The sequence below is a fragment of the Gadus macrocephalus genome, chromosome 13 (genome assembly GCF_031168955.1).
Source record: "Gadus macrocephalus chromosome 13, ASM3116895v1".
NCBI lineage: Eukaryota > Metazoa > Chordata > Actinopteri > Gadiformes > Gadidae > Gadus > Gadus macrocephalus.
In genome coordinates, this window is record NC_082394.1 from 487,116 (window position 1) to 499,551 (window position 12,436).

At 52.5% G+C, this 12,436-nt stretch overlaps 2 protein-coding genes across 2 annotated transcripts; one reads left to right on the top strand and one right to left on the bottom strand.

Annotated features, from left to right (window-relative positions):
- Positions 1–499: 499 nt before the first annotated feature.
- LOC132470857 (protein phosphatase 1 regulatory subunit 3D-like) lies at positions 500–1,795 on the bottom strand. The gene has a single exon (XM_060069766.1). It carries the CDS (start codon positions 1,715–1,717, stop codon positions 692–694), a length of 1,026 nt encoding a protein of 341 aa, XP_059925749.1. The 5' UTR covers positions 1,718–1,795; the 3' UTR covers positions 500–691.
- Positions 1,796–6,425: 4,630 nt separating this feature from the next.
- pdrg1 (p53 and DNA-damage regulated 1) lies at positions 6,426–8,166 on the top strand. Its single transcript, XM_060069764.1, has 5 exons — positions 6,426–6,586; positions 6,994–7,066; positions 7,210–7,284; positions 7,392–7,472; positions 7,696–8,166. The coding sequence occupies exons 1-5, from the start codon at positions 6,509–6,511 to the stop codon at positions 7,776–7,778; spliced, it is 390 nt and encodes a 129-aa protein (XP_059925747.1). The 5' UTR covers positions 6,426–6,508; the 3' UTR covers positions 7,779–8,166.
- The last annotated feature ends 4,270 nt before the right edge of the window (positions 8,167–12,436 follow it).

The following is a 12,436-nucleotide window of genomic DNA, read 5'->3' on the forward strand; positions in this document are numbered from 1 at the left end:
GGGGGGCACTTCTCCGTGTCCTTTTAAGGGCCCTTTTTACGGGGTGTCTGTTCTGATGTGGGTTCACCGAAGCCCCCGGGAGGTGCTTGGTGATATAGAGCTGCGCTCATGAAACTGGCCTTTGCCGTTGGATTGTTGTCACGGTGCTTAAAGCCTCGGCTCAGCGGAGAAGAATGCCCGACGGCGAGCCAAGCCCTGGCCCACCGCCGGATAAGGCTCTAGGCTCGCTGCTCCCTGTGACAGGGAAACGTTTGTTAAAAGGTCTCATTGGATAGCGGTATGACTGGACGGACTATGGCCTTTAGAAACAATTCCTGTAGAGGTGAACACAGGAGATCTCTGCGTAGAGTGACGAAATAAATCAGGAACAACCCCAACAATTTCAAGCTTCAGCTTTGAACCGAAGTCCAGAATTCGGGGATTACACCATGTCATGGAAACTAGCAGGGCAAAATCTTTCAGGATCACCTTAACATAAAACCAGACTACTGTCATTTATAACCTATTAACAGGCCGTTATGTAAAACAGACAATGACGATATGTTGCCCAGTGCAGTATGCAAAACATTAGTGTAATATTCAGATCCTTTTTTCTTATTAATTTTTTTGGGTTAGGGATAACACTTTCACCCACTAATTCGACCATCTCTGAGGTCGAATACGTAACCCAGCAGTGCCACCGTGTGGCCGATCAGATGAAGTGCAGCAGGCTGTCCTCGCATTCTTTGGGAACGGTGAGCTTGTAGCTGTGGCACGACAGTCTATAATTCATCCCGTCGTTGTTGTCCCAGTAAGAGCGTCCGTTCACCTTATAGCAAACGGCAAACTCCAAAACGGCGCCGGGTTGCAGAATGAAGGGCGGGACAGGAAGCCAGAAGTGGAACACATCTGTCTCTGACTCCTCAGGCCCATCCTTGAGGACCTCGCTGGATACCCACAATGCACCTGTGTTCGTGTGGCTCCTCCAGTTGGTGAAGGAGTAGGCCAGCGTGACCTCCTTCTCGAAGGCCAGGTTCAGGACGTGCACGGAGCCGGTGATGCCCGCGTCGGAGCAGACGACGGTCCCCAGGCTGACCCCCCTGCCGTGCAGCCGGGCCCCGAACCCCGGCCCGGCGGCCATGTTGTCGCAGAAGCAGGGCTTGAAGTAGGGCAGGGCCAGCTCGGGGGCCCGCCCCGAGGCCAGCTCGCTGCCCATCAGCAGCCGGCAGGTGACGTGGGGGGGGATGAGCGGGTTCTCGCTGGACCTGAAGAGCCGGACCTCCTCCAGCTCCAGGCCCATGGAGTCCATGAAGCGCACGTGGGGGCCCCGGGGGGCCCGGCCCCTCCCCCGCGCCGCAGGGGCCGACAGGGAGCGGGAGCGCCTCCTCATTGCGGGTTTGGGTGGGGGGGAGACGGGGGAGGAGCAGGGGGGGCCCGCGGGGGGGGGGGGGTGCCGGGGCCCCGGGGGGGCGGGGGGCCCGGGGGCCGTATCCGGACCGGGGCCTTGGCGGGGGGGGGGCTGGGGGTCGTAGATGTCCCTCAGACGGATGACGGTCTTAGTGTTGGAGGCCCCGTCGCTGACGCAGCGCCAACGGGGGGCCGCGGTCGCGGCGTGGGGGGCCCTCCAGGGCGGTCCCTCTCGGGGGCTGCTCATCCCGTCCCCCTGTCGGCCCCTGGGGCACACAGAGCTCCTCATCACCTCACTGGACCCCAGTCTGATGGATCCACCTGTGTTCATTAAAGGCCCTGCCACGCCGCCAGGTGTGGGTGGGATGAGTCGCACCACAGGTGGGCGTGTCCACCCAGATGCACCCTGGGTAGATGCACCCATCAGTCTGCCAGCCCGCCCCGGGGACCGGAGCAAACGGTGCTCATCTGTCCATCATACATCTAGGTGGACACGCCCACTTGTGATGTCATGGTGGCGTGTCATGGGACCTTTTAAAGCGACTTCAGACATGCCATTCAATTCAATTCAATTTTATTTGTATAGCCCTTAATAATACATTTTTCCTACGGGGGATTAATAAAGAGGTATCTAATCTTATCACAGGTACAGTCTCAAAGTATACTTATGACCCCCCTGACCCCAGCGTTCATGAGCATGTAGTGTTTTTACGGCATCGTGCTCAAGGATGCCCGCAGGGAGACAGTAGACTGCGTAGTAAGCACACACACACACACACGCACCGCACGCACGCACGCACGCACGCACGCACGCACGCACGCACGCACGCACGCACGCACGCACGCACGCACGCACGCACGCACGCACACACACAAACACACACACACACACACACACACACACACACACACACACACACACACACACACACACACACACACACACACACACACACACACACACACGCAGGTAAGGCTGTCCTACAGTCTATGACCTCAAACAGGATTCAGGGCCACAGCACAGAAGGCCACGCTGCCTCGGTACAAAACGTCACCCTGCAACAGAAACATCCAGTAGTGGAGAAGAGGGGAGGCTAGACGGGGCTGATCCCAACCTGAGCAGCAGCTAACGTTGCGTCCCCCCGCCGGGCTGACGCGAAGGCCCTCACCGCCACTAGCCAGTGCCGCTGGTCGTGGACTGTTCCTCGACACCAACCACAGCTCTTAAAGAGACCGCGTGTTGACACGTGAAGGGAGACTGACTGCAACCGGAGGAGGAAAGGTAAAACAAGATAAAAAGACGTTAACATAACAACACACAAACCCCCAGAGTGGTTCCAAGGACACTTACATAGGATCTGCTTCCCGCCCCATTTGACACGACCGACCACTGCAGCTCCTGTCTATTGTGACACATGGTCCTGGGGATCGGGATTAGCCTTTGACATATAACATGAGACCAGAGGCAGCATGGAGCGGCAGTTTGGACACTATTTATAGAGAGACAGTGCAATGTGGGCTGCCCGGGATGATTTAATAGGGCTTCACTTCTTGTTTTGATGTGTGTTTATTAGTTTGTGTGTGTGATGGATTGCATTGCTTATTTTCTAGAACAAGGTTCAGATATGGGTTTAAAAGAACACGATTTCAAAAATACAATGCAGTCTTTGTAAAGCTGCAACACTACCAATCGTTTTTATAATTTAATATCTTCTAAAACACAGAGTGGCATTATGCATGTTTATTATAGAGAATATACCTGCACGTGATCAACGGCGCTCAAGCATTCCCTGTAGTAGCCCGTAGTAGCCTGTAGTTTCCTGTAGTAGCCGGTAGGGAGCAGTAGACCTGTAATAACGCCCTTTATTGGACACAAACAGGAGGATACTGTAGCCTCAGTCCATTTCATTTGAAAACTTGGAACTTACCAACTACGCGGATGTGTTATCGGACAATCGGGCAAGCTTGGTCGAACAGGTGCCTTTTCCCTGTCATGAAGCAATGCAGAAATACCTTGGAGGTCGTATTACAAACGGCGATGCAGCTCAACATTGCACTGATAACGTCGTCTTAAATGACGCGTAAATGCATTCGTATCGGACTAAAATATGAACGTCATTAGGCCTACAGAATATTTGTTGCTATAACATCCTGCCGACCTTTTGATTGGTTGCTATTCAATCGGGGATGGGTGGCAATCGTGCAAGAATGTGTGCCACTAGGTCTTCAGAAGCTTTCAATCAAAGAAAGGAAATGGACGAGCTGCAACCATAATCTAACCAGGTATGATATAAATGATCTTCTTATCGAATCAGAAGTGATACGTGTGTGTGTTGTGTGTGTGTGTGTGTGTGTGTTGTGTGTGTGTGTGTGTGTGTGTGTGTGTGTGTGTGTGTGTGTGTGTCTCTCTCTCTCTCCTCTCTCTCTCTCTCTCTCTCTCTCTCTCTCTCTCTCTCTCTCTCTCTCTCTCTCTCTCTCTCTCTCTCTCTCTCTCTCTCTCTCTCTCTCTCTCTCTCTCTCTCTCTCTCTCTCTCTCTCTCTCTCTCTCTCTCTCTCTCTCTCTCTCTCTCTCGGCTCTGAGCGCCTCATGTTCGGCTCGTTGAAGCAGCATCACCACAGCGGGCACACGGACAAAGCACCACACTGCTGAACCGTGCAGATATATGCCGCTGTTAACTGATAACGATATTGTTAACCCGTTGGTTAGAATTGTAAAAATGCTCATATGTCAGGGTAATAATCATATTTATTTTCTAATCCAAATGCATAACCCTGGGCCTGGTTAATGTTTGCCCCCGCAGCAACATGGGCAGACGTCAGGCTCAGAGGAAGACCCCGGCGCTGCCGCACAACGCTCCATCATGGCAGGACAATAACCACTTCACGGAAAAAGTAAGTGTAAAAATAAGCTTACACCTAAAACAAGTGCACACAATAAAAGCAAAATATTCAAAACGCACAGCAATTTCAGCAATACATTCGTGTGTGAATTGCCTACACACACTGTGCGTGGTTGATAACAGTGTTTCATGTTGTCACAGAGGTCGCAGCAAAGACGAAAAAACAACGTCAACATCCCCTCCACCAAATGCACCTCTACTACAGACCAGGTGAGCTTAATGCAACGAGTTAACTTAATGCAACGAGTTAAATCAACAATTGAACGCGATGTTCTCATGCCAGACGCACTAAGTCTTTGTTTATTAATTTCCGTCTGAAGCGCTCAGGGAACAACAGCCGATTCGGCGTGTCGTGTGGCGCCCTCTGTAGGCGAGAGAAGAGAAGTGCGGCGTCCAGCCTGCCGCCACAGAGAACATTCCCGTGGGCCTGCCAGGAGTAAACATGGCGCCGCGGGCCACCCCCCGGGCCGCTGTTAGACTCAAGCCCAGCTCCTCCCGGGAGCAGGGGGCCGGAGCAGGATCCAGAGAAGCTGTGCGACCCTGGAAAGGACACCGACAGCGACCGGGATCTGTCCGACACTGAAAGGCTTCCCCTGTCCCCCTCCTCGCCCGCCGTTCCCCCGCCCTCGACCTGCGCCCGGAGGTCATCTCCCCCTCCCCCCTCCCCCCCGACCCCACGGGCCGCGAGGAGGAGGGGGGCCGCGAAACCCCCAGTCTGACCCCTTCCCGGACTTCCTGCCTCCGCCTTTCAACGCCTGGAGCCTAACCCAGCTGGCGTCCTGCTACCAGGCGGAGCCACGCCCCAGCCCCGCCCCCAGCCCCGCCCCCCGACCACCTGGAGCGCTACCTGGAGCGCTTGCTGCAGCTGGAGGGGTGGCGGCTTCAGACGGAGGAGGAGGAGGGCCGGGGCCCCGCCCCCCCGGGCGCCGCCGCCCGCCTCAGCTGCCCCGCCCCCACGGGCGCCGCCGCCCGCCTCAGCTGCCCCCGCAGCATCCTGCAGTGCCAGCGCGCCTTCCCGCTCAGCTTCCTGTCTGCGCCGTCGGCCGTCGACGCGACACTGCTGTCGGGCTGCGGCTGCTCACAGTGCCGGCAGCGCTACGCCGCCGCCACCGCCACCGCCACGCCACCGCCCCGCCCCGCCGCTGCCGCGGGCCGCGCCCGGCGCTGCCGCTGCCCCTCGGCCCACGCCCCGCCCACCGCCCCGCCCACCGCCCCGGGGCCCCCCTCCCCCGCAGGAGCCACAGCGAGACCCGCGCCCGGGCCCCCGCGGAGAGGACCCGGGGCCGCCCCCCTCTCAGCCCGGCCCGGGGGGGCCACCAGGGGCGCATGCAGGACCTGGGGAACCTCCGCCGGCCCCCCACCGCTGGACCCCCCAACCCCGGGCCCCCCACCCAGGCCCTGGCCCCGGCTGACAGAGACGGGACGGGGGTCAGCGCTCTGAGGGAGGGGGGGGTGGGGGGTGTTGGGGGGTCCGGGGGGGCGACAGGTCGGCTGGGTGGAGGAACAGGAGCTGCTCGGAGCACAGAGGAAGAGGGGAGGAGGAGGAGGAGGAAGAGGAGGGGGAGGGGGAGGAGGAGGAGCAGGGGGGGGGAGGAGGGGGAGGAGGAGGAGGGGGGGGGAGGAGGGGGAGGGGGAGGGGGAGGAGGAGGAGGAGGAGGGCGATACGAGAAGCGGAGGAGCGGCTCCGAGTGCCGCAGGGGGGTGTCCGAGCGGAGGAGCGGCTCCGAGTGCCGCAGGGGGGTGTCCGAGCGGAGGAGAGCCGCTGGACTCCAGCCGGAGCCGGATGCACTGATGGACACTTTACCTCTCAGCAAAACAAAAAAAAAAAAAACAGGTCGAATTTGTAATTTAGAGCTAATTTATGATTGTATCCTGGGTGCCAGTGTGGATATTGTATTTAATAATGACTTGATTGTGAGTTATTTTTAATATTTTAATAAACGGCATATTTCATATAACGATTTCCGGTATGTTTTTCTTTTTGTTTTATGTTATTATCTTGAAATACATTTTAATCAATACAAAAATAACCTAGCAATAATTTATAATATAACTGGAGGTTAAAAAAAAATCAGACAATGCGCAGGCAATTTATATATGTCCTATGTTCCATCTTATTCATTGTTTCAAAACAACAATAACAACAGGAACAATAAAATGATCGTCTTTCCAAAGCCAGTCTCTGTTTCTACCCGGACATATTTTCCTGCCACACCGCCAACATGGAGTCGACGCGCGTCCTGGAGTTTCTGACCGAGGTGGAGGAGGCGGCTGAAGACGTTTTAACCAATAAACAACAGGTATCACATTAAATATAAGAGAATATTTAAAACTCAGTGCGACGCTGAGTCCACCTGTCTGCTCATCTGGGCTCCACGTTAGCGAAACGTTAATAACTGGTGGACAGGTTGCGTTGACTACATATTACCAGAGCTGCCATATATGTTATCCATATATGTTGTATCCAAAACAATGACATTACCTTTATTTGAATGCCCTCAATGTAATCAAAGTACTCAAAGTAATCTAACGTAACTGTACTATATTGTAGGCTACTATGCTGCTTTTCCCAATTCCTTGCAGAGAAACGTTATTGTAAATGCTCTTGATGTGTCTTCATCTCCGTAATGTTAGTCTGGTTTGATTAATAAAGGGATTAGGTCTTTTTCTGCAGGGCTTCTATTTAATGTATATCTTCTCCTTTTAGATAGTCGACCTGGACCTGAAGAGGAACATGAACCGTGAAGCACTGAGCGCACTGCGATCCACGGCCAATTCAGGTCAGCACTCGAGACGTCCTCACCGGCACTTTATGATTCATATTAACGTGAACGTAACATCGCGCATAGGACTTTATCAACCATGTGTATCTGTGTTACATGTTAACGCTGTATTCTTTATTTATTTATTTATTTTTTGATAGAAAAGGTGATGGTTTGCTTCGGAAACATGTTCATCAAACTTCCCAAATCAAAGACTCAAGACATGATCCGAAAAGGTAAGAGAGGAACAGTGGGCGCAGTTTAACATTCTCCAATGTGAATCGTTTTTCCACGTTTCTTCATACACAGAGGGATATTAAACATCACCCACTTTTAATTACAGACCAGGAACAGCTTGACAAGGAGATTAATGACCTACGGAAAGAGCTGAAGGCCAAAGTCAACCACCTCAATGTGATACAAGGTTGGACCCTGGCTTTTCTAAACATGTTTGGTCAGCCAAGTTAAGTTAAATGTATGGTAGGCTACTAAGGTTACGGTTAAGGTTGGTAGATGGTTAAGATCCTTACAGAGACGTGTGGTGTGAACGGTCTATTAGGACTTCCCAAAACTGATCTTTAAGACCTTAAAATATATATATATATATATATATATATATGTGTGTGTGTCTGTGTGTGTTTGTGTAGGGAAACCTGAGCTGACAGGTTACAACCTCTCCCCTCTCTCTGCGGACGAGGTCAAAGCCATCAACCACCTGATGAAGAGGTGACCTCCCCTGATTGAGAGATCTCTACCAGAGGCTGCTGTGGAGAGTGTTCACTGGAGGATGCTACGTGTCAAGACAGCGGTGGGCTTACAGATGTGTGGATACCTCTGGAGATTCACACCCCTCTGTGCATCGGAAAAATTTACCCTTCTGTTCCTTCATTTCAAGGGAAATTTCCTCTTTGAAGTTGTTCTGCCCTCGCCTAGATGAAGAGGGACTGGAATTATGTCATGTCGTAGAGTAAAGTAAGATCAGACACACAGGGCTGTTGTTCTGGTGTGTGACCACAAGGTGGCAGCCAACCCTCTTCTCACCGTGGGGAAGGTGCTCTGTACTAGTTGATACCGTCTATTTCGTTTACTAGTAAAGAACATATTCGCTCATCACACAATCATTGTAGTGTATTCTTTACTTGCTTCAAACCGTACAGAAATATGGTCCAATGCATTACACCCATTTTTAATTAACAATCCAAGGAACAATTATCTATGTAGTTGTGTGTACATCATGCATTAGGAATGATAATTTCCTGGATAGTGTCTTCCCAGGATAAATCCTTCCTATACTTAATAGAGACCTCTTTCCTGTAACATGTCACTCCTCAGTCATTGACAGGCGGCTGCCGTTCGACCCTCAGGTTGGGGAGAGCGCTGAGGGGTCCAACCTGCCTGTAGGTGGGACCCCTCAGGTTGGGGAGAGCGCTGTGGGGTCCCACCTGCCTGTAGGTGGGACCCCTCAGGTTGGGGAGAGCGCTGTGGGGTCCAACCTGCCTGTAGGTTGGACCCCTCAGGTTGGGGAGAGCGCTGTGGGGTCCAACCTGCCTGTAGGTTGGACCCCTCAGGTTGGGGAGAGCGCTGTGGGGTCCCACCTGCCTGTAGGTTGGACCCCTCAGGTTGGGTAGAGCGCTGAGGGGTCCAACCTGCCTGTAGGTTGGACCCCTCAGGTTGGGGAGAGCGCTGAGGGGTCCAACCTGCCTGTAGGTTGGACCCCTCAGGTTGGGGAGAGCGCTGAGGGGTCCCACCTGCCTGTAGGTTGGACCCCTCAGGTTGGGGAGAGCGCTGAGGGGTCCAACCTGCCTGTAGGTTGGACCCCTCAGGTTGGGGACAGCGCTGAGGGGTCCAACCTGCCTGTAGGTTGGACCCCTCAGGTTGGGGACAGCGCTGAGGGGTCCAACCTGCCTGTAGGTTGGACCCCTCAGGTTGGGGACAGCGCTGAGGGGTCCAACCTGCCTGTAGGTTGGACCCCTCAGGTTGGGGACAGCGCTGAGGGGTCCAACCTGCCTGTAGGTTGGACCCCTCAGGTTGGGGAGAGCGCTGTGGGGTCCCACCTGCCTGTAGGTTGGACCCCTCAGGTTGGGGACAGCGCTGTGGGGTCCAACCTGCCTGTAGGTTGGACCCCTCAGGTTGGGGAGAGCGCTGTGGGGTCCAACCTGCCTGTAGGTTGGACCCCTCAGGTTGGGGAGAGCGCTGTGGGGTCCCACCTGCCTGTAGGTTGGACCCCTCAGGTTGGGTAGAGCGCTGAGGGGTCCAACCTGCCTGTAGGTTGGACCCCTCAGGTTGGGGAGAGCGCTGAGGGGTCCAACCTGCCTGTAGGTTGGACCCCTCAGGTTGGGGAGAGCGCTGAGGGGTCCCACCTGCCTGTAGGTTGGACCCCTCAGGTTGGGGAGAGCGCTGAGGGGTCCAACCTGCCTGTAGGTTGGACCCCTCAGGTTGGGGACAGCGCTGAGGGGTCCAACCTGCCTGTAGGTTGGACCCCTCAGGTTGGGGAGAGCGCTGAGGGGTCCAACCTGCCTGTAGGTTGGACCCCTCAGGTTGGGGACAGCGCTGAGGGGTCCAACCTGCCTGTAGGTTGGACCCCTCAGGTTGGGGACAGCGCTGAGGGGTCCAACCTGCCTGTAGGTTGGACCCCTCAGGTTGGGGAGAGCGCTGAGGGGTCCCACCTGCCTGTAGGTGGGACCCCTCAGGTTGGGTAGAGCGCTGAGGGGTCCCACCTGCCTGTAGGTTCTCCACAGACGCGTACACACTGCGATGCCAACGAGATGGGCTGATTTTGTGCCTCAAAGGTTGAAAAACATTGTTTTGTTTTGACGTGTTGGGCAATCCGATGGAAAACCAGGATCCCCCCCCCCCCTCACTCATTCAAAATCAAGTATAGACATCAGCCTGACGAAAGGTGATGTCCCGCCCTAATGAGCATGGGTACGTCAGTCAGATGCTTTATGGATTATCTTCCTCTGTCAGCCCTTCTACGGCTTTGGGAGGCTTCATCTGTCAGCGCCGAAACGTCTTCATCATCTCAGGGAGGGAGTTGACACTGTAATGACAGGTTACAAGGCCAACTTGCCTTTGCCAAAAACGCAGTTGTAGTGCTGCCACTGGAATCGACTCCGTACTTTGAGGATCTTCCATTTGGCACGTTCTCGGAATGTACAGTCTTAACTGAGAGAAATCTTTCCATGTAAGGGCACTTAGAAAACAGATGCACTCGTCCAGCTGCTGCTCTGTGGGGTCTTGTAGCGTTAGGTCGAAGGAGGTGAGCAGTGCATGTGTATCTGGGCTCAGCTGCAGCAGGGTTGGGGGTTACATTTTCATTTTCTAGACAAGACGCCCAGTAGGGCTTCCATTTTCCCAGCCATTCCCAAAGCTCCCGCTGCCATGGTCGTCAAAGCAGCCACTTATTGGCTCTGGAAACTAAACATCAAGAATGTCTTTGTCTGAGGGATTCAAACCCACAAGGCCGGCAATGCCAGAGGATTCCATCTCAAATGCGTCAGTTATTCAACTCATCCTGTCTGCTTGGGAAGTTTTGATAGGAATGTTGGGTAACACTTTATAATAAAAATTTATAAACGAAAGGTCATATGGCATTTATTATTCTTTAGTTTATGATACAATTATTATTCAAAAAACGATCACTTCTAATTAAACTAATCATTTACAAACGATGCATATTAAATGATTAATCATGTGTTAAAGAGCACAGATTTTCCCAATGAGGCGTGATGCTGATTAGCCGTTACAAGCCATGTCAAATCGACCCTCTAGTGACATCACAAGTGGGAGTGTCCCCCCAGATGTACAATGGATCAGCCCTCTAGTTGGTACAGTCCACAGGCTAGGCTAGTAGGCGTAGCACATTTTAACCATCTACACGTGTATTCATGTTGTGTTTATGATTGGTTCCTCGTTAACTTGAGGCTTATGTTCGTGACTAATGTCTGAACGTTATAATGGAGTGTAACTGAGTGTTTAACGAGAAGCCGGCTGTACTTGGGTGGGACTGGAGCTGACTTGGTGCACTGTGGGTAGCTGATGAAGTCTGTGTTTTAGAGTGGTTTTGTGCTGGCTCATGTTATACAGGGTTGGTGAAACCGCCTTTCATCCTGCGGGCTTGTATTAGCCATGGACATTTTTTACAGACGTCTGCAAAGGAAGAAAAAGGAAATGGCTTCCCCATGGCTTATAAGGTGTGACTGAAATCCTAGATGTTTACACGATGGTGCTAGCCTGATTGTGTACTCTATTGATTAAAAGGGCTCTGTTGCAAGTGTTTGTTGGTCAACCAGCAGCCACCTACATCCCCACAGTGTGCTCCACCCTGACCGATGGAGCACGTTGGTCATGCTCTGTCCATTAGTGCTGGACGGTGACACATACCCCCAGACCTCAATGGATCAGTCATGGACGTCAACAGCACGTTCTTCAGATGCTCTCATTCAAAGAAACCACAACCAAGATGCAGATAGGAGTAGGTGGGGTTTGGATGAATCTTCCTCATGGATGAATACATTAAGCAGGTAATGGACGTTGGGGTCCAACCCGGAACTCTGGGTGGTAGATAACTGGGAACAGCCGAACCACTCCAATAATCTGCTGTGTGTGTGTGTGTGTGTGTGTGTGTGTGTGTGTGTGTGTGTGTGTGTGTGTGTGTGTGTGTGTGTGTGTGTGTGTGTGTGTGTGTGTGTGTGTGTGTGTGTGTGTGTGTGTGTTGGAATACCAGCCTCTGTCGTGTCGCTTGTTTATTTGTCGGGTTTGGCATCAGATGTCTAGCCACCGGTTAATACTCAGTTACTGGTTTATGACCTCAGCAGAAACATTGCGGAGGCAAAAATTCCTGATTTGAAACAGAGATTGTCTTTTATGATTTTATAATGGATTAAAAAATTATATAAATAAACCACAAAAGCTTGGAAACCAAAATCACGACCGATTAAATCGGTCAATAAGGATCCTGTTCGTTTGTTTGGTTCAAATGACGGAGCTCGAGAGTGGTTCATAACAGCACCTTGTAAACGGATGTCATGTGTTATGTGAGCGTCGGCGACACCGCCCAAGAAAACAGGATTTCTATAGACGGGGAATTTCTGCTGACAAATGTTTTCCATGCAGACTCTTCCAATCTTGGGGGGGATACATCAGGACGATAATTTGTTCTCGATGTACAGCAGAAAAAGCTGCAGCCAAATGTGTCTCAGCCCTGTTTTCTTCTATATCTGAAGGATTGTACAAAGTTGGATTAGTTTGTTTTAGTTAAGTGTTATGGGATGTGAACAATTTCCTTAATTATACTCATGTGTTGAAATCTTGTTTTTTTACTGATCATCCACGAAATAGTTCATGAAACATTTTCTTTATTCTGCTCAAGGAACAGTTATATTTCTT